This window comes from Stegastes partitus, unplaced genomic scaffold (genome assembly GCF_000690725.1).
Source record: "Stegastes partitus isolate 25-593 unplaced genomic scaffold, Stegastes_partitus-1.0.2 Scaffold1701, whole genome shotgun sequence".
NCBI classification, from domain to species: domain Eukaryota; kingdom Metazoa; phylum Chordata; class Actinopteri; family Pomacentridae; genus Stegastes; species Stegastes partitus.
Window position 1 is genome coordinate 21,252 of NW_007579432.1, and position 23,051 is coordinate 44,302.

At 39.5% G+C, this 23,051-nt stretch overlaps 1 protein-coding gene across 1 annotated transcript in view; it reads left to right on the top strand.

The window, feature by feature from the left end:
* Window positions 1-609: 609 nt before the first annotated feature.
* Window positions 610-23,051, top strand: part of LOC103372136 (threonylcarbamoyladenosine tRNA methylthiotransferase-like) — a gene marked incomplete at its 5' end in the record, with an annotated part of 101,523 nt that continues 79,081 nt past the window's right edge. The window contains 2 exons of the mRNA XM_008301701.1: window positions 610-776; window positions 15,032-15,177. Coding sequence (XP_008299923.1) covers window positions 610-776; window positions 15,032-15,177 — 313 coding nt within the window. The remainder of the gene's footprint in view (window positions 777-15,031; window positions 15,178-23,051) is intronic.

Below are 23,051 nucleotides of genomic sequence, written 5' to 3' on the forward strand. Positions count from 1 at the left end.
AAAAAAAAAAATAGTTTGAAAAGGGGGAAATAGAAGATTTACCAAAGATGAAGCCAGGCTGGTAAGATAACAAATTAAAAGAATCACAACAAGAGGACTTTAGACTACAACTACGTAAAGTACCAAAATAAAAGCTCTGGATTTGAGGCAAATGTAGAGGTGATTGCGATGATCCTGAATAAAAAAAATAAAAAGAAGAGATAACTTTAACCCTCAGATAACTGCAGTGATAATTATAACCAAGTCAGTAAAGCATGAATGATTTTGTAAGCATGTTATGATCATTGAAATGTAGAATCTCTAACCTTCAGAACAGATGTGTGAATCAAACATTTCCCTCAGGTTTCAGCCTACAGGTTTCGCATTCATTACCTTCAATAGGTGAGGTTGTTGTAATCTAATTAATGAAATGTAAATGTGAGATTCCCCAAAGTGTAACAGCAGCTATAGTCACAGTGAAGTAAATGCCCAGGGATGCTCAGAGATGTACTGGGCAGTTTGTGTTTCCTGATGTGATGCAACGCGGCGATGTCATGTCGATTCTGTACTGGTGTGAAAAAGTGTGTTTAGTTAAACGTTCTTTGTGCGATCTCCTCTGTCTCTTTGCAGAGGGAGTGTGTGAGATCTGGTTGACCAGCGAGGACACTGGTGCTTATGGGAGAGACATTGGGACGGACCTGCCCACGCTGCTGTGGAGACTGGTGGAGGAGATTCCTGAAGGAGCCATGCTGAGGCTGGGAATGACCAACCCGCCTTATATCCTGGAACATCTAGAGGTAGTTTACACACTCACACATGTGCACACGCAGTCACGTTTCAGATGACATCACACTGACTTACATTCGTTTTCTGGAGACTTATTATAATCACAGCTAACATGAACCTTAAATCAAGTCTTCAGACTAAAATTAACAATTAAGTTTGGCTGCAAAGCGAGTCCAGACTTTTGTCCCCACAACATGACTAAAGTACATTTGTGCACACTCCAACCATTCCACCCAGTAGTCTCATCAAAGATAATAATACATTAGTGACAGATAAATGTGAAATGCTTAAGCACTCCAGACCTTTTCCTTTTCACATCTCCTTTTGTTTTCCTCCTGATAGTCTCTGGTGCGATCCCTTTCTGGGAACAAACAATATTGCATTGCTTAGATTTAATAAACTAAATGCCTTTCTGTTTTGCTTACTAAGCAGTTAAGCTGCAGCACTCGTTTTCCACTCATTAGTTCATTCTCTTCTTTCCCTAATGAGTCAATTAAGGTCCATTGTGTCCTCTTTAGCAACCTCATTTTATCAGTCATTATTGTCTTCCCTAATGGAACAATGGACATTGTTATCCACTCTCTCTCTTTTCTCTCTCTCTGTCTCTCTTTCTCTCTTTGTGTTTTTCCATGTCTATGAGACATGTATTTCATTTAAATCAGTTTTTTCCCCCATCTTTTCTCTTGTTTTTTTTTTTTTCTTTTTTTCTCTTCGTTTCTAGATATATTAGAGTAGCAACATATCACTTTTTTCCAACCCTCAGCTCACATTAGGCATAACTCTGCTTCCTGACAGCAAATATAAAGAGTAGAAGAAGTTCAACCAGAATGACGGTAGGATGTGTTTAATGCAGAGAGGATATCTATCGAGAAGTTCCTTTGCATTGACCAAATTATGTGGCTGTGTGTGTCCGTGTGGTCCGTCACAAATTTATTGTTTTTAAAATCAGTGAAATCCAGGAGGATTCAGCAAAGCCAGTGCTTTGCTTTACTTTTTTAATGAGTGGAATCTCTCTGCTCCATCAGAGGAAAGACCTTTGTAGGAGTAAATAGTGGCGTATACAGATATTTAAAGACTTCCTCTGATGTACATCAAGTTTTTTTTTTTTTTTTACCTGATCACATATGGTGTTTTCTATATACTGGATGAGGGAAATACGTAGTCGATTTCATTCCATTTTCACCGTTCAACTGTTGTACCAATTGAGACTTCCAGGGTTTAAAACATAACTAATCTAAGGAACCAATCTTTTTTTCAAGTTGCAGCATCTCATTAGGCTTAAGAATGGATCTAAAGTTGAAATGGTGGAATTACTCTAAAATTACAACTTACCATTGTGTAGCATAGAGTAGTGTTACAAAGTTTGAGGTAGAGTCATATTTTTTTCACAGAAAAAAAAAAAATAATAATAGTAAACTTCTAAATATGTATCTTTGACACCTGAAGATGAGTTTTCAGGTGTTTAACCAACAACTGCAGAGGGAATTTAAAACTAGACTTTGAAATACACATTTTTAAAATGTTAAGAGATGGTGTCTGTCCTTGATTTCCAGCAAGAACAGCACTAAAATGCATTATAGAGATGGGTTGATGGGAATTGAAAGTTCTCTCAGTTCTTTGTAACTCCCCCTTTGCTCTGAAATCCAAAATTCAGTAAGTGGCTTCTTCGTCAGTCTCTGTCAAGACTGCAGCATCAATCAATCAATGACCTCTCAAACTCAGTTCATATCGCACCAAATGATTGGTAATCCACTCTTCTCTACCAGGCATTGCTTTTCAAAATAGATACTCAAGATGAGCCATGACAAGGACACGCAACACAACCTTTGAATCATTGTTCTGTCTCGGAAAGTCTCCCAATAATGTGGAAGCACTGAAGTTAGAATTTAGCAAATTTAGATCCTCGAAAAGCTTCGTATACGGAGAACCAGGGTCATGAATTTAACAACTTTGTGCAAAGTCAGTGTTATTTTAACACAATTTGACAACAGATGAAGGAGCTCCTTGTTATATCTCTATATTCTTTGCTTTTTCAGCCTTCAAGTGACCCAAAAAACTTTCAGAGGGCTTGAGGTCAGGTGACTCTGGAGGAAAGCCCACGACAATGAGCTCTCCTCAGTCTTTTTTTTTTGGTCTTCGAGTAGTTCTTGCGAAGCTTTGTCGTGTTCTCCACAAAATTGCAGCCCACAATTGGAGAATGGAGTGCTACTTCTCCTTGGTCGGGTTGGAGTCGATCCAGTGCTGGTGTCCAACTCCAGAGCAGCATAACACATTGACTCAAAAAAAAAATCCCAGCACCATGTTTCACTGTTGGTGTCAGTTCTATCATCTGTTCCACTCTTTCCATACACACCTCTGTTACTCAAACTTGGATGAAATAGGACAGTTTTCCAATCGCCTTACCCCTCTTCATGCATTTCCTAAGAACGGATTTAATCTTGTTTCATTTCTTTTGCAGTTTATTCAATTTTGCTGCAGAGTTTTGTTTTTCTTTTTAATTTGTGTTAACGTTGTAATGTTTTGCCTGTAGAGACTTTGAATAACATCTCAAACGACTGCCTTCTCTTGGCAGTTTTTTTTTTTGTAGATTCAAGAGTTTTTGTTTTTTTTTAGCAAAATTTCTTTTAGAAGCCTTCAGTCTATCTATGCTTTGATTCTGGGAAATATCTTTGCAAAAGCAGCACCTCCAGACACTTAGTTGTGACGGCACGTTTTCCCACTACCACAACGACACAGTGTCATCTGGACGTGGGCTTCTCAGGCAAAAAGGACCTTTTGTGCGACGTTAGTTACTGTGATCAATGCCACAAACGTGCTTAACTTTGATTCAGTCTTCATCAGAGTCACATAATTAGAGCAACTGATTCTTCTGATTTGATTTAGGATTTCTGATTTATTAGTCAATCCTCTTTTCAAGCCCTTAACTTCCATAGAACGGCTATTTTCGACCCCGATGAAAATAATCTGGGAAAAAAATCCAGGAGGGACACACCGGTGGAGAATGGGTTGGAAACTGGGTGACGGTAACCTAGAAAAACACGAAGAAACAAGCAACTTCACCGTAAAGTTCAGAACAGATCCTATGAATCAAACAATCGAGGATGATAGGGATCATAGATAAATGAAATGAGGGCAGAAATTAAAAAAAGAAAAAGGAAAAAAAAAAAAGGGGGATGAAGGCCCGGGGATAGAGACGAAGGGGTACGGAGGAGCGAGGAAAGTGCTGTGGGAAGCAGCAATGGAGGTTGTAATTAAGCAGGGGTTAATGGAGGTGGCTAATTGTCCCCCACATGTATAGGTAGGCTTTCTGCTTGGCTACATTACAATTAAAAAACCACCCTCCTAATGATAGGGAATAACAATTAACTGATAATTAGAAATATACTAGGAAGACACACTGGCTTAGTCGGCGTGTGTGTACGTTAAGAGTCATCTCATATGCTAGCAGCCCTCGTATTGTTAACGTCCATGCATTGAATTGAATTATGTCTTTTTTGCTTTAATTCCTTAGTCAATTAACCTACATAAGGAGAGATAAGAATGGTCTTCTTTAACTTATCATTGTCTTTTGTTGCTCCTGTCCCCTATTTACCCTTTCTCTCCTCTCCCCTCCTTCTTCTCTTCCACGCCAGCCCCTCTTCACTCCTGTTTCTAGTCCTACTTATTACATTTCTATGTATCGACAGCGATTATTAGCCCAGCATCTAACAGACAAACTCTTCCATATTCTTTTGAAAGTCTTTGAAAGTTTTCCTTGAAGCTCTCTTGTTTTTATTCGTCTTTGATTCCTCTTTTCTCCCACTGATTCTTTTTTTTAGTTTTTACTTCTCTTTCTTCCTCCAGCTCTTCCTATTGTCATTTTTATTTTATTTATTTTTTAACTTTGTTCATTTCCCTCCACCTTTAAATCCTTGTTTTTCTCCTCCTAATTACTCTCTCCTCCTCTCGTCGCCAATCCCGCTCGCGGTGATGGCAATCGCTCGACACAAACGGCGCGAGGATGATGAAGGCCCGAATCTCCAGAGTATATTTGTCCTTCATCTTAAGTAAAGGCCAGATGATATCCCGCTGTCTTCCCCTCTGAAGAACACCGGTACTTATATAACAGCATCATTCCGAACGGCTGTGATTGAAGCTGAAAAGGCCAAGTAACTTCTCCACTACCCCGTTAAAGATCAGCCTCTCCTCTCTTCGCACGTTCTCACAGATCAACGCTTTTGCTCTGTCGTCTTCTGTCACACAAGAGCACACAATTTCTTCCTCCGTGCTGCCTGTTTTTTTTTTTTTTTCTTTGACAGATGTAGACGGCCTCATAGCACCATTTGCTGATTGGAGCAGTTAAAGGCCCAATCGCCTCTCATGGGCCACTTCTCTCTGACATTTTAGTTGATTGCATTGTGCTGTCAGTAGTTCCCTTTTTTGAAGAGCTGCACATAGAGAAAAAAAAATGTCTTTAACAATGCTACTTTTTGTTTTTCATTTTACTGATGTTTTTTTTTTCCCTTCCTCCTCTTCTCTTCAGGTTCTATATTTTTTGAGCTCAGCACTCTTTCTGACTGTCCATCTCTCTTCCTGTGCGAGATAGCGGCGTCTGATCGTCTAAGGTGCGCTTGTGTGCGCGCGCAGATAACTGTGCATGTGTGTGATTGAATCTATCATGGTAGCAGAAACAGCAAATGAGGTGTGAAAGTAGCCTCCTTGTATGAAGCAATCAGTCAGGCTAAGATGAATGAAACAGCAGTTGTCCATTAAACATCCTCCTCATCTCGGTTTGACCAACATCAGATACGGATTCGTTCACTCTCTCTGCGGTTTGTTCTGTCGCACAGCGTTACATTTGCTCAATATTTCCCTCAAAAATTCTAATATTATAAAGACAAGAGTAGCAAAATATAGTTTTTTGTTGTTGTTGTTTGTTAGTTTGCAGCTATCTCCAACTATTTTATGCATGAATAAATGAAAAAACTGAGTGAGATTTTTATAGTTTTTTTTTTTTTAGTACACCAAAGCAACGTCCAATTAAATTCTAGATGTAGAAGCTGGCTAATTTCCATCCAAAATCCCTTTTTATTTAGATTTTTTACAATGACATTATGTTGATAACCATGTGGATCCCAGAAAACTGCTGTTAAAAGTGATTATTTTCTAACGAAGCATGAAACTGAACGCAACCTGTAATAATTTCACCATTTTACTTGGTTGCTAGTTTCCATATAAATTTGATTTGTTCTCGTTTGATGGTTTGCAGATAGCTCCAAGAGAAAAAAAGCAAACAAACAAATTTGTGCACAAATTATTTCAATAAATCATTTTCCACTTTAGTGGAGACCATTCATCAACATTTTAAAATACAAGTGTTACTCAAGTGTTATGTTTAAAAATGCAAATGAGATATTACCTCATTTAAAGTGAACAGATTTGCGATAATTTCCACAACAGAAATCAGAAAAAAACTGAATAAAGTCAGGTTCAGAATATCTTGTTTCATTTTGTTGACATATTAAAAAAATCCCCAAAAATCCCATGTTTTTGGGAATAAATTGTTTTAGAATTTTAGGCTTTGATTGATAGGTGAACAAATCCCTTTGTTAAAACCTTTCGGAAAATAGAGAGGAATAAAACTGTAAAGTTTTGTGTATGCAAGTGTTATTGAAGTTGAGATTTCTGGTGTAAAACTTGACAAAACAAAACAAAAATAACAATCATCAAAAACAATCATTCCATATATTTATTCGAAATTTCTGTTTACAGGTACAAGTTTGAGCGAATATATATCACCGTTAAACTTCCCACTTTATTTACTTACATTTGTCTCTTGTGCAGCATGTGCAGTATTTCATAATTTTGTTTTCATGTCAGCATTTTAATATTATCCTAAAAATGCATCTATTATTGGTATTTGTTGTAATGCTTAGCTTTCGATTGATTTGTCAGGTGTCATTTTTTTTAGAATGAGTTTGTGTTTACCATGTGGTGATTTCTTGACAAACTACGAAACTGAACATAACCAGTGATAATTTAAACATTTTATTCGGTTGCTTGTTTCCTTCTAAGTCTTAAGAACTACAGACTACCTGTAGAAAAGCAGAAGCCTCCATCCTGTGCGTTGGCTGATTTTGTGTAGAAACGTACCCACAGCCATCTCTTACCTGCACACAAAAGCAGCTGTACGGGAGCTCACAGCCTCTCAAGCCATTTTCATTTTAATGAAGCCTTTGGGAGCCTCCTCACATTAGAGGCCTAATGTAGCATTGTGTGAAGGACCCCAGACTAAATGAATGCTCACACTAAAGCTTTCCTGATGCGCCTTTTAAATTATGAGTCCTGACTTAATGCAGGGAATTATGTGTTCTGGGTTCTCGTGTGGAATTATGAGTTTTGAAAGATGAGGATTTAAATGCCGACCGCCTATGTGGAGCTTGGGCATCTCAGCAGTGATGTACGTTCTGGCTTTTAGACACAAAAACAAGACTGCAATAATATTTACTCACATCCAGGCTCCGTGCGTTCTGGCTGTGTGGCTTTGCTTGACTTGTTTATCGGTGGAAAACAAACTTTGTCTCGATATTAGGAGGAAAGCAGCGGGAAAAATGACAAAATGCTTGAAAATATCTTATCGCTATCGTTTTTTTTTTCTTCCCCCAGCTTACAGTGTGATATTCAAATGCTACACATGCACCTAATTTCCCTTTTACTGCGCGATACATAGATTCCATCTGCACCGTGTGGGGTGCTGCAGGCTCCGTACGCCCTCCAGGGAAAATCAAGTGCAGCCTGAAGTGTTTGAAATGTTGAATACCACAGGGATCTCAGTTGTTCTGTCTGCTGCTGAATACAGTTACACCAACTGTTTGCCAGTGCACACATATGGAGACTCGACTTACTATCCTGGGAATAGCTTGTAGAATCATTTTCTTTACAGACTCCCCTGAGTGAACCCTGCTAATATGTGTGTAGTGTAGTCAGTGCAGTCGCTAATGTGGCCTTAATATGCACCATATATGAATATGATGCAGTACGCCCACGTACGAATACTTACGAGCGCACAACTTTAACAGTTAGTCTGTGATTTAGTTTGTTTTTGGGGTCATATAGCTGCTCAGATTTTATCGACGGCAACCCTCAACTTTTGAACATTATCTCCAATTTCAAATTTTAAGATGAAAAAATAAATAAATCACAAGTGAAACATGTATTTCTGTGTTGATATTAATTAAACATTTTTTACTGCATTAAGGCTGCTGCTGCATTTAGCTATTTAGTGTTGGCACGTCAGCAGTTTTTTGGGCTGCAAGGTGGGGCAGTGGTTAGCATCGTTGCCTCACAGCAAGAGGGTCACTGGTTCGCATCCCGGTGAGGAAACCTGGGATCTTTCCATGTAGAGTTTGCATGCAGTGTGGGTTCTCTCCAGGTTCTTCTTCCCACAAGGTCCAAAAACATGTTGAGGTTAATTGGTGATTCTAAATTGTCCGTAGGTGTGAATGTGAGTGTGCTTGGTTGTCTGTCTCTAAGTGTAGCCCTGTGTTAGACTGGCGACCTGTCCAGGGTGTCCCCTTCACCCTAAGTCGGCTGGGATAGACTCCAGCCCCCCCGCGACCCTAGTGAGGATTAAGCGGTGTATAGATAATGGATGGATGGATGTCAGCAATTTCAAGTATACTTCACTTTATTTTCTTTGTGTGCCTGTCAGCAGGCTTTTTGTGTGTGTGTGAATTTAATCAGCTTCTTTCCTATTTAAAAAAGAAACAGGTTGAATATAAACCTTAACATTTTGTTTTTCCTAAATTCCACTTGTATTTAATCTCTATAGTGCCAAACTTAGTTATTCGATCCTTCAGTGTTGCCAAGGCGAAGATAAAGTCCATGAAATAGTTCCCTTTATTCTGAACAAAATGCAATATCGAAAATAATGTAGAAATAATATAGAAATTACAATATTGGATGTGTGTTTATGATGTTTTGGTTGTATATTTCTAAATATCCACACAGTGAAATACTTCCGACACAATCTCTACAGATGTTTTGACAGCGGTGTGGCTCTCCCTCCATATTTTCTCTATACTCTTCCAGGTGCAATCAAAGTGTTGTGAGAACGCACCCATGAAAGTGAAAAACCATACCTGATTTAAATCTGCCCACCGTCCACATCTAAATAGTATTTTTTGGGCAGCTATGCAGCGCTCCACCCGTTTCTTGAGCGCTTGTGACGCTCCCTGAAAGTCCTGTTATGTAAACATGTCAAGCATCATCGGTGATGCTGAATCTCCAAAAAGCGACTCTTAAATTGAATTTCATTTTGGGGAAGAGAAAGAAGCCACGGGGAGCCAGATGTAGTGAGGAGGGGCAGGTAGGTAGCGACGATTGGGTTGTTGTGGCCGAGAACCTTCGCATCATCACCATGCTGTGAGCAATTTGGAACAAACACTTGACGTCATTCAGGTCGTTTTAGCCAAATGTTCTCCCTCAGACACCTCAGGATGTTATGGTAGAATCCTTCTTCAACAGTGAATCCTGATAAATCACAAAATCTCTTCTGATGCACCTAGTCCAGTTTTGGAAACTTCCACCGTGAGAACTGATGTTTCTTCCCTTGGTGGTAGCTGCAGACCCACGTGTTCTCCCCAGTGATGATCCACAACATGAAGGCTGACTCATGCTGGATGTTCACTAACAAAGAACATTTTCTTCTCTGATCTTTGGGAAGATCACAAATAGGCACCTGCCAGTGCTCACGTACCACTTTTCCACCAAGAAGAACCAAGTGCTAGTTCCGTGCTGGTGCTAGGGCCAGTGCTTAGTTGCTTCAAATCTGGCACTTCCTAAAAACCGGTTGCTATTCCATTGACAAGGAGCCAAGTTAGAGCTACGCCATACATCACAGCATACGTAGCCGTTTACTGAACAACGCTCACGCCACACGGACGTCCACACAGGACTCCAGACTGACTTTTTACCGGTGCGACCAACTTTCTCATTTGTTCGCGCTTCCCACCTTGTCACAGGCAAAGCATATGACTTGCTGAACATTGTCTTATTGATAGACGTGGCAATTTACAGATGTTTCCCGAACGCCCCACTTTGCAGGCTGCGCTAACTGCTGTTGGTGCTCAGATCGGTGTGCGACCAACAATGACTTTAGCAAGAGTCAACTAGGTGTTCTAATGTTAGATTTGTCCAAGATGAAACAAAGTGATTTTCTCTCATGCGGTCTTTTCTATGAGCGGAATAAACAGTTTCGTGAGAAGACCGCATTTCTAAGCGTAAATACGGCAATACACCTGAAGTTTTCCACCACTGTGGTGCTGCTGGTGGGACACAGTTGTACTGGATTTCAGTGCTCAACAGTTTGTGCAAAACTTCCCTGGAGTCATTCCAATACATCCGTGATCGAACCAGGGATGTCCTGGCAACACAAATCACCGCTTGTGTGTCCCATTCATCCATCTCGGTGGTCACGATAGCCTCGCCCCCCCAGCCCCTGACGTACGCTGTGCTTAGCTCTGGCCCAGCAAAGAGTTGGTGCCTGAAAAGCACCAGTTTTGAGGACCTGGAGCCAGTGCTTAGGCGGTGGAAGCACAAGTACTACTGTTGCTAAGTCAGGCACCAGCATGGAACCAGCACTGGAACCAGTTTGGTGGAAAAGGGGTAAATGTTGGTAGCGCGGGGTCTCATGATTTCCTGATTTGTGACGGCTACCTCTCGCACATGTAGCACACAGGCAACCATGACACACTCCAGAACCAGAGCTTTTTTAAACATGAGACATATAATGTTGTATAACTAATGCATACAGTTTTAAACAGGCCCAGACAGACTGTCCTTCCTGCCCTGTTTCACCACTTTTCTCGATTATTTCATTTTCTATCTGTTTAGATCAGAACATGAGTTCAGGCCTGGAAAGAAAAATAAAAATCCAACTGAACTGCACTTGACTGTGTATGTGACTAGTCTTGGATTTCATATTTAGGATTTTCTTTCAATGTGGTTTGTGTAACATTTCTAATTATTAACTTTTTGGACTTCTAAGCAGCACTAGCAAAGACGACTTGATCCAAATCGATGTTGACTTTCTGCAGCCTCTTCAGGGGAAAGCCTGTCAGAAACACGTTTTTTCACCCACAGTTTTCAACCTGCAACACGTACGGGTATGTGATGAAACACGCGCAGAAATCACATGTTTTTTCCCTCCAAATACTTAAAGAGAGGAGGGAGGGACTGATGAAGAGAGCAGAAGGCTACCGAATATTCCAAAGGAATTTACAGCACCAAGCTCACAGTGAAGACACTTTTTTTTTTTTTTTTTGTCGTTGCAGAGAGGGAAGTGGGAAGGCAGTGTGAAAGGGTGTAGGCTGCTTGGAGCCAAATCATCTTTCATCTCCTATTTTTCTCTTTTTTTTCTTCTTCTTCTTCTTATGTTGTCTTTTCAGGGCTATCTGATTTAAGGGGAGAGATATCAGATCCTTTGAGCTAATCCAGTTAAGATAGATCCTTTCTGGTTTGTGTGTCTGTTTGAGCCGATCAGCCGAAGATGAAAAGATTGCGCGTCTGTTTGTGTGAATGAGACTCGGTGGAGGAAAAAAAAGATGGTGAAAATGAAAAAGAGCACAGAGAGCAAAAACAAGTTTGCTTTAAAAACTGATTTAAACAAAAAATAAATGGGAATAAAATGAAAACGCACGCATCTCCCCTGGATCGGTGTGTTTAAAGCTCGTTGAGTTGTGCTTTGAGCTTTAATTTCAAACTGTCAGTGGCAGTAAAACAAGCCTCATCTCCGCAGGGATCTGTAACTAGAGATCCATATCAGTGTGTAATGACTGGACGGTGTTAGACAGAAGCACACACACACATGATAAATGGCTTGTGTGAGTGAAAAGTCCTCCCCTTATAGGTTAATCCCCAGCTGTAATCAGGAGCGCCCCGCTACTCAAACCAGCATGCCATCTGCTGAGAGCCCATCCGACCCTGCAACATGCACTTGTGTACCTTCACCATCACTGTCAGTGGATCTAATGACACTGGAGTGACGTATTACTATAGATTACACAATACCACACAAAGGACGCGCTAAAAAAACACACTACAAGGCTATAATGTTATCGCATTGTGCTTTGTGTGTCATATACAGACACACTTTAACAAATCTTAATCGTGTAAAACTAGAAAGCTGTGTTATTCAACACGCTATAAAAAGACTGTGTTCATATGTCCTTGTTTTGATCTGAACGTCAAAGCTTTCATCGATCAGACTTTACAGGTCAGTTCTGTGGATCGGGATCAAATATAAACTGTGTCATAAAAGCCAAGTGCAAACTTAAATATTTTTTGTTCTCACTTAACCCTCACTTGAACCTCAAGCTGGCCCGTTTGTGCTCCTGTCACGTGAATTCTTTTTTTTTTAACTACAATATACAATCCTGCACCTCCATAGCAGAGTAGTCGAGAGAACTCATATATGTGTGTTGTGTAGTACAACAGGTTAGTTATGTCCTAAGATGAATTTCAATTATGTTACAAAAATTGAGAAAACCTGTAGTCAACATTTTTTCCAAGTGCCCTCAGGTGTTAAAGTACACACAATACTTATTTTCTACTTACATTTTAAATTTGTTTCCATACTTGTTTACTGTCTGCTCTGTGTGAACACAGCCTGCAGTTCAGCCAAGTAGTTCCTAAATGATTCTCACTTGCTTGTGTTAGAGAATGACTGTCTTCTCCGCATGTTCGTTTCTAAAGATGAGATCGGATTCAATTCGGTCTCAATCAATCAATTTAATTACACATTGAATATTGCATTACAGAGCTCTGGGTCAAACTCTCCCTGGCATCAGACAAAGTAAGACTACTCCTGTTGCCTCTGACCCTTCTTTTTACTACGAAGTCACGTGATGCCTGTTCAGGTCGTAAAACAACTGATTGGGGCCCATCTTCATCACACTGAATAGTTGCATCCTTATATGGACTTCTTTTCCTCCGTCTGTGGCTTGTCCTGTGAAACCATAAAAGAAACAGACCCAAGCAACTTCTTCTAAAGAAGACATTTCATGACTATGTGCATATATATATATTTATACACAACAATTGTTGGTTGCAGTTGAGTGAATCACGTCTTCGTATTTTCACCAAAGAACACTGATTTCTTTTTTGTTTGTTTGTTTAAATCAATCTGGTGCAAACTGTTTATTAGTCATTTTTCATATCAGACACCGAAAAAAAATCAGTTTTCACTTAGAAGAAACATTGGGAAGTTGAAATGTTGCCCTTTCTTTCTGATTTATACATTAAGAGTAAAAAGGACGCAATTTTCAAAGGCACATAAAGAAAAATAAAAAAACAATGTGTGGATTTAGCAGTGCTCATGTAATGCAAAAGATGTTTAGTGATTATATTATTTTATGAATGCATAGTTTGTTTGTGTTTTTATTGTGTTATCAAATGTCCCTCCATCGCCGCTCTCGGTTCCTTAATTTCCAAGACCTTCAAATCAGAAATATAAAGTGTCCTCAATAAATCCTCTGCATGAATAAAGCAAAGTATGATTATTGCATCGACCTACTATTCATTCACCTTTAAAAAAACATTCAATAGCACATAAATTCACTTTCCTTTATATGTTTTTCTGTCTCTCTCTCACACACACACACACACACACACACACATATAGCAGCAGCCTGATTTCTGTCACCAATCAAACTCCATTTTCCAACCAAATTAATTCTTTCTAATTTGGAGCTTCCAGCGGTCAACCCCCCGTGGTGCTGCAACCGAGCTGTGTCTGTGCGCGCGTGTTCGCCCGTGTTCGCACATGCTTCAGTGTCTGCGTACGAAGCAGAGAACGTTCTACAATGGATCCTAATTGAGAAGACGGACTGCAATCAGCACATTCTTGTAGGAAATCATTAAATCATTTCTTCCTCCCCTCTCTTTTTCTTTTTCTCCTTCTTGTGGTGATTAGCGTGGTGATGATCGCATCCTGATTATGTCCATCAGAAAAATCTGACATCTGCGCTCTCTCCACTTCGTTTACTGAGGAAATTAAAGTGAGAATGAAAGAAAAACAGAAAAAAAGAAAAAACACAACTTGCCAGCTCTCTTGCTAATTAATCGAGGCTGTTAAAATGCAGTTTTCATGCTAAAAGTGTAAAGGATGGGACATTAAAGATACACGGTCTTGTGTTACAACTGGAAAATTCACTTTTACAACTATAATAATTTTATCCAAATGTCTCATTATAGTATAATTTATGCCATTTTGCAGTTAATCCAGAATTTAGCCTCTTTATTTGAGCTATAGAGTCTTAATTAACATCAAAAGAAGATTCTTGAACAAAACCTCCTGTCTCTTTTTTTTTCTCTTCACATTTAAGCAATTTTAAAACACTATACTTAAAAGCTGCTTTTCATATTGTAGAAAACCAGAAGGTACAGCACCCCAAGTATTTTTTATAACTCTTATAGTAGAAACAGAAAGGTACAAAGTGACCCTCACTGAGTTAATTATAGACTTACACGTTTTTCTTTTCCCCCCTCTCGCCATTTTCATCTGAAACGGGGACCTGCATGCTTTAGTAAAAGCTCTTGACTTTTCAGATATAAAGGGCCCCTACTGGAGCAACCTTGACTCCTTGAACTTAAGATCTATTGCGTCTACGCGCTGAATTCTCCGAGCCGCTTTTTCTTTTATTTTCCCAGTATAAAAAGGAGAAATGAAAATAAATAAATAAATAAATGGGAGAAAGCAGCGGTTTATTGTAGAAGGTCTGGAGTGAAAGGAGTCAGAAAGAGGCAGGAATGTTGATGGAACCTTCGTTTTATTCAAAGGTAGCAGCTATCATTCACCGTCAGCGGGCTTTCGCTTCTATCACCTTTAGTGTGTTTCAATTGACTAAAACTTGCACTCAAATAAAAATAATTGTAGAGGTTAAATATTTTCGCTTCAAATTATTGACTCGTGGACGGCACACGTTAGGAATGTTTTGTCCTGGGTTTGTCCGCTATAGTGGGAAGGTTGATTGCAAATTTTTGCACTTACAATAATAAATATTTTAATTTGTGTCAATAGGCCAGAAGTGCTGCGGTGCTGCTGCAGCATATGTTTAAACATGTTCCAGGTTTTTACACGGAATTTGATTTAAACGCAACCTCATTTAGGTTTGAATTAGGCTTTTTTCTCAATCATTTCACAGTCATGTTGAGGACATAGAAGAAAAACAGCAGTTTGGACTTCCATGTGAAACACTAACCCTCTCCTCCTTCTGTGTCTCAACAGGAAATGGCAAAGATTTTGAATCATCCGCGAGTCTACGCCTTCCTTCACGTCCCTGTGCAGTCGGCCTCAGACAGCGTGCTGATGGACATGAAGAGAGAGTATTGCATCGATGACTTCAAACGAGTGGTGGACTTCCTCAAAGAGAGGTAAGGCAGGATGTGGACCCCTTATAGGCTGCTGCTGCTACCTGGAGCGTTATATGTTGTTGTCCCGATGACACGAAAAGGCTGTATATGTGTGTGCACACGGATGTACATCTGAAACTCTAAGAAGGCATACAGTTCATCTCCACATGGATGCAGTTTTGTGCAGTGCACAGATACTGCAACACCCCAAGCTTTATTCCCCATTTTATTAGAACTGATATTTAAAGAATGACGCTGTTTTAATATAATCTGCGTTTCCTTGTGTCTGTGTGCAGCACTCTGCAGTCACTGTGAGTCTCTCCACAGCTTTCATGGGGACGCAGCAAGAGGCACAAAATTCATGCTTTTGCTGACGGTCCACGAAATGTCCACAAAGCAGACGCCCAAAGCAAAACACGGCTTTATTTCGCCCACAGTTGACTCTCAGGGCTAAACCACACACAACAAGCAACTTGTGCAATGATTTCAAAGAGCAACAGGTTAATGATGTGATGGATGACATAATTACAACATAATTGCCCTCAAATATAAGTCAAATGAGTGGGATTTTTTTTTCCAAGCAGCCTTTTTTTTTTTTTTTACAATTGGAGTTTGATGAAGTAATAAGAGGCAATTACAGCTGTTTAATGTAGCTTTACATTATCTTTATAGTACATATCTCTATGCAAATGCGACGTTCGCACTGGTAGCATTACCTCACAGCGCTGCAAACTCAGGTGATTACATGTGCGCTGCAGCACCAGTTATAAAGATCAGCTGCAGAAAGAGCCAAAGTAGGTTATTAAAATGATTACTAAAGCACTGCTGCAAGTATCTTCCAGTTCTGCTTATTATATTTAAATGTATGAACATGATGTTGCACAGCAACTCCCTCGAGTTGTTCTTCTTTTAGCATCCCATTGAAAATGTCAATATATTTTCTTTTCTAGGTTTTGTCATGTTATTGCAGTAATTTTCTCGGTATGTTAGATTTTTGGTTTTGTTTCAGTGTTTCGGCAGGCATCATATGGGATGTTGTGGAATGGTGGTCGTTTCATTTTCAGGAGATTACACTTCTCGTTTGAGTCGGATCAAAAGGAAACAACTACAAGTGTGCCTCCGCTTCGCCGTATGGATTCTTGTTGATCGTGATACGCGGTGTCAGATGTGAACTGTCTGGGCTGTGTTCGGATGTGAGGTCTCATGGGTATTTGTTTTCTTCTGGTTCACTTGGATGTATGAGTGGAATGTTTTTCGGTTCGGTTTCCTGCCATAAGAACCCAGCGATGTATGCGCGTTCGTTTCCCGTGTCACCGTTGTCGTCGGAAAGTTGCTTTGATTTCTCGGAAACGCTCCAGAGCGAAGTCGTAAACATACCGAAAGGTTCTAACCTCCAACTTCTTCTCCAGGTAAACGTATATGTCAGACAGAAAACACTACTACATGTAATTATTGTCGCTTTCATGTTAATACCCCGCAAATGTGAGCTTTTTACAAAGTGTTACAGTAAGCTTTCCTTTTAGCCGCACAAAAATCTGTGTTTTTGAAAAGGCGGCATTGATGTGTTCTCTTTTCTATATCTCTCACCTTTGCTGCCGAGCGTCTTTCTTTATGCCATCTGTCTTTCATCAGAACATCATTTTCCAAGGTTAAACATTTCAAACTTGGAATTAATAGACAAATTAAAGGAGAACTGACTGTATGAGTGGTTGAGCCTTGATTCCTGACAGACTTCACACAAATGTTCCTGCAAAATATTCGCGCGGATTTTAAAGCTCCGACGTGTACGCTCCTGAAACTAGATGAAAAACCACGCGATGCACAGATTTGACCTCTGACTTTGCCGGAAAAGAAGCAAACGTAAGCTTTTTACTGTATGGAAGATAATCTGTCATTGAATTTGAGTATGATTAATTATGGCAGTGCATGTCAGAGCGGTGAATAAATATAGAATTGATGCTATTATAAAACGCTACGAAGCGATTCATATGAAAATGAGTTTGTGGCATATTTCCGTCTTGTATCTCTAGGTATTATTGCAAGATTTAGAGCATGTTTATGTATGCGGTGGTATATTTAAACATGTTGATGCTTATGCCAGATGATAACCTTCTATTTTTCCTGGAATTAAAACTCCATACATGGTTTTAAGATGAGTGCAATACAAAGTATGTCAACCCCATTGATTATATACTGTCAGAGATTTGAAGAGATTGCGACGAAGAATAAGCAGAAGTCAAATCCCAGAATGGACATGATTTACGCCACAGAAATCCAGAAGATCATGTGAATGTACATATTTAATACACTAATTGTCAGCTGCAATAGTTGTATATGTTGAATTATGTTGGTTTGGTTCCTATATAAAGATCTTAATCCTAATATTTATACGTTCACATACATGTTTTATAATGTTCTAGACCTTGTTTGCTCTAAGCGGATAAGATCAGCGTACGGCTGCAATCAATAGATTTCATGTAACTGCTTCATGTAGGTCAAAGTCAAGCAGGCTTGAATATAAAATCTAAATCTGGGTGATGACTTTTATCCAGGTCACTGTACACTATCTGTATCTACATTTAAAGCTCTGTGCTGGAAGAAGTTTCTTCCTCCTCATGTGTACATTCACATGTGTGACATTTGTCATCAACATTGAGAGTCTTTATGTGTCTTCGGATCACTTTGACACACCTGTAGGTCTCTCTTTCTCCCTCTGCAGCCTTTTTTTTATCCATTTTTTTTCCCCCACATCGTCTTTATTTTCCTTCTGGCACTGCGTCAAAGCCCAGCCAACCTGAACGCACATCTGTTCAGTTATTAATGCCCTCCTTTTCTCATGTATCGGCATACATTTTCTGATATATTAATCTGTGACTGTTGTCCAAACAGATTAATCTTGAAGGTCAGAGTTTGACCCTCTGAGCCCAAGCAGCTTCTGTGCATTCATTGTTCCTTTAGGAGGGAAGTCCTGCATCTAGACTAGACAACTAGACCTGAAACATGGCTTTTATGCAGCTTCACAAAACACTGATGCCATAAATCATACAACGTTTTAAAAAAGGAAAGTTGAATTTCTTTGATTGTCTATTTCACAAAATTGAAAAACCTGGACTGAGCATGCCTAACCTTTTCCAAGTGCTTCCAAGGTGTTACCAACACTGTGAAAGCCTGGCCACTTTATAAATTCTATAGCTAACGTAGCATTCACTGACGTGTATATGTACAGCCTGCAGTTTAACGCATTTCAGGAAAGCTCCCTGAGTTTTTGTCTCGCAACACTGAGCAGAGCCACCAATTCCTTTGCGCCTGGGAGCACAGATTTATTGTTATTTGTTTATTTATTTATTTATTTTTTTTACCAAAAGTGATTAAAGATTGAACTGCTTTTCTGCAACTAATAATGTAGAATAGAGATTTTGATTAAATATCACAGTTTGAAGCTTAGATTTTGTCAGGTTTTCCTAATGAATGGCACTTCACCAATGTGTAGCTGGAGGACCATCAGAGAGTGAATGTCCAATGATTTGTTTTGTTTCTGGCTCTAAAAAGGCCATTATTTTAGTGATTTTTAAATAAAGATAATATGCCTTTTAAACCTCTCAGCAGGTGTTGTGGTTCAGGGGGTTGACCAGAAATGACACATATTTAATGGGTTTTATTTTATATTTCTGTTCTTTTTCTGTTCTCTGTACATGTGTATAAGAATGGTTTATAACTTAATATTGTATTCTGGCAGATATATCCTTTAGATTTTGATTAGGTGTGGTAATTAAAAGCTTCACCTTCCCTTTGAATCTTGTTTTAAGCTCCTTTTGATGGGCTTTTAAATTGAGTAATCACAGTTGAAACCAGAAGTTTACACACACTGTATAAAACAGGACATTTAACCTTTTTTTCTCACTGTCTGGCATTAAATCAGGCTAAACTTTTCCTGTTTTAGGCCAGTTAGGATCACCAAAATTATTTCTATTTGCTAAATGCCAGAAGGAGATTTTTTTTTTGGAGATTTGTATTACTTTCTTCAAAATTAACAAGTTTACATAGACTAAGATAACTATGACTTCAAACTATTTGGGAAAGCCCAGATGATGATGTCATGGCTTTGGAAGCTTTTGATAGGTTAACTGACAACATTTGAGTTTATTGGAGACACACCTGTGACTGTATTTTAAGACACACCTCCAACACACTGCTTCTTTTTGTGACAACATGAGAAAATCTAAAGAAATCAGTCAAGATATCAGGAAGAGAGTTGTGGACCTCCACAAGTCTGGTTCATCTTTGGGTACAATTTCCAGATCCCTTAAGGTTCCACGTTCATCTGTTCAAACAATTATATGCAAACACCATGGGAATGTCCAGCCATCACACTGCTCAGGAAGGAGACAGGTTCTGTGTCCCAGACATGAAGGGTTTTGGTGCAAAATGTGCGTATCAACCCCAGAACAAAAGCTAAAGACCTTGTGAAGATGCTGCTGAAGCTGGTAAGAGAGTCATTATCCACAGTGAAACCAGTCCTGTACCGACATGGGCTGGAAGGATACTCAGAGAGGAAGAAGACATTACTCCAGAAGCAACATAAAAAAGCCAGATTGCAGTTTGCAAATACACACAGGGACAAAGTCCTGTGGTCTAAGGAAACTAATTTTGAACAGTTTGGCCATAATGACCATCATTACATTTTGAGAAAAAAAGCGGGAAGCTTGTAAGCCTGAGAACACCATCCCAACTATGAAGTACGGGGGCGGCAGCATCATGTTGTGGGGCTGTTTTGCTGCACGAAGGACTGGTGAACTTCACAAAATAGATGGCATCATGAGGAAAGAACATTATGTGGAAATATTGAAGCAACATCTCAAGACATCAGCCAGGAAGTTAAAGCTTGAGCACAAATGGGTCTTCAAATGGACAATGACCAGAAGCATCCTGCCAGATTAGTTACAAAGTGGCTTCAGGACAACAAATGTTTTGGAGTGGCCATCACAAAGCCCTGATCTCAATCCTGTAGAAAATTTGTGGGCAGAGCTGAAAAGGTTTGTGGAGCAAGTAGACCAACAAACCTGACTCAGTTCCACCAGTTCTATCAGGAGGAATGGGCCAGAATTCTATTAAACTATTGTGAGAATCTTGTGGAAGGAAACCCAAAACATTTGACCCAAGTCATACAGTTTGAAGGCAATGATACCAAATACTAAGGAAATATATGTAAACTTCAGACTTTGAAGAAAGTAATAAAAAAAAAAAAATCTCTAAAAAGTGCTCTCTCTCAATATTCTGGCATTTAGCTAAAAGAAATAATTTTGGTAACTCTAACTGACCTGAAACAGGAAAAGTTTAGTCACATTTAATGTCAGATAGTGAGAAAAAAACAGGTTATGTGTCTTTTTATACAGTGTATGTGAACTTCTGCCTTCAACTGTATGTCGCTTTTATGCTTTAACGCTGTAATAGATGCTTATTTGGGCATTTTGATATTCGTAGTGCTGCTTTCTTGAGAGTTCTTCAGTCGGGTGCAGTGGTGTCTGTCCCTTTTTTTTTTTTTTTTTAAATGTGTTTGTTTGTTTTCAATAGAAATTCTGACAGAGTGACACTGATCTGGTGAAAATCTTTACACACTGTGCTGAATGATCAGAGGAGGTACAAAGAGACATGAACACACTTGCTATCCACATGCAGGCCATAAACTGTCTTTTGTGTGACTCTCTGTCTCTGTGTGTGTGTCTGTGTGTGTGTATATGTGTGGTTACTCAATATCTGGCATCTGTTGCATAAACACGCATTCAAACACAAATGGGTGATGTCGGTTGTGTGAAATCAATCCAGTGCTCTGACCCATTTGGCTGCAGCAGTAATGGCTGGGGTGCAGTTCAGGGTCTGGGACAGCGGCCAGGACTTCAGACTGGCCAAAAAACACACCCGCTGTGTGTGTGTGTGTGTGTGTGTGTGTGTGTGTGTGTCTGTCTGTGTGCAAGAGGGAAAGAATAAGAGCGTGCGGGAGCGTGCATGTGTGAAACATTAAATGGTCTGTTTTTTGAAAGCACCAAGTCCAGTGCTGTGGGTCTTTTAGAAGAAATTTAAGACACAACAGAGAGAGCTAAATAGGAGGGTTAGCGAGAGACGAGGTATGCCAAGGACAAGTGTTTGCTGAGTAGCTCTGTGCGTGTGTGTTGTTGCAAGAGCCTTTAAATCAAGTCTTTTTACCCTGCTAACAAGGTTTTTTTTATACGTGCAGGAGGATATATCATGAGTGGACTAAGCAGTCGATGCCTTGGCTGAGCATTTCCACCTTAAAGCTACAGCATCTCAGAAACACACATTGAGATTTGTCTGAATTATCTGAAAACTTGTCGTTGTGTAGTGTAGAGTAGTTGTACAGCGTTTGAGTTGTAGGTGAGCTGGTGTGCTTGAGCGCATGGAGAGAGAGGCGGGGACTTCATAGAGTTGCATTTATGCCAATTTACGACAGAAATTAATTATTTTCATGGGAAAAAAACTTCTAAATATGTAACTTTAACACACTGAAATGCTTCTGTAGGAGTCAATGACTGCAAATGGACTTTTAAGATGCAAGGCTGTAACAAGCTAATGACAGAAGGTCAGCTAGTCAGATATGTTCAGTGTGTAGAGCTCCCATTTTTTTCTAACACTTGTGTGCACTTCTAATGTTGTACATGTTGATTCTGGGTCTTTTCAACTTCTGTAAAATACATAATCAAAGGATTTAAGGATTCAAGGAACTGTATTTGTCATGCCAGCTCACATTCACATGCCATGGCATGAAACAAGTACTCAGGTCCCAGTTTTTTAAAGAAAAAGCTTAATTAATAAATAACAAGTACAATAAACAATAAAAACAAGAGCAGAATATAAGTAAAAAATAAGCACTAGACATGTGTAGCAGTGAAGTAGACCGTAATATAATATTGCACGTAGGTGTTTAAAGATATTCAACTTCATTTTTTTTTTCTTTTCTCATGATTCATAACAATATAACTGTATCATACGACACAGAAGACATTCCTTCTTCTTGTTGTGTTTCCATAGAGCTGCAGGACTTTATATTGCAGTGAAAAATGAGCCACAGTGAGTAAAAATGAGACAAGTACAAAAAAAAAAAATGCCTCTTCATTTTTGTCTGCTGTGATTACTTTTTTAGCAAAGGGTTTAAAACATTGTCTTTTCAGTGGACTTTGTAAGTCTGGATGAATTGCAAAGGTGATAACATGATAATTGCATTCTTAGTTCTCTTTCCTTTTATTCAGGGACTTCTCTTCGTACGCCTGATGATTCCTTAAACTCTCACTGATCTCTTCATCTGCTAATCTCTACATCAGCCTGTTTTGTAACTTTGGTTTTTGTCCCGTCTGTTTAAAAACCCTTACCATAGAAACCCTCCACTGTGCTCTGTGGGTGTGTTTGTGTATGCAGCGAGTCATCCTCACAGGTGACTGTTAACCTCGATTCTCACAATTAGCCCTTTGTTGAAGCATCAGAAGTTCGCCTCGGAGAACGAGACGGTGTGAGATCAGGACTTATCTGACCGACACACACAGCAGCAGATAAATGTATTTCTCTTTATAAACAGCTTTAGCGCCCTCGACACCGCGGAGGTCACGAAAGGTCGCAGTCCTTCGACCTTCCTTATCAGTGAAAACCAGCACACACACACATTCACACACTGCCTCCCTCCTTGAAATCATTCACGAGTGAGAATCTTGAGCGCTGTTATAAATTGCTGATGACATTCTGTGGGTCATTTTTGAAAAGTAGCTAGCAGGTACTTTTTCTTTTTTTGTATGTGCTTCTTTTCTGCATGGGGGTTTTAATAGAGTTTCTGTGTTAACAGGTAGTGTCAAAGTGAGTCAAATGAATAACTTCTCCTTGAACTGGAGGAA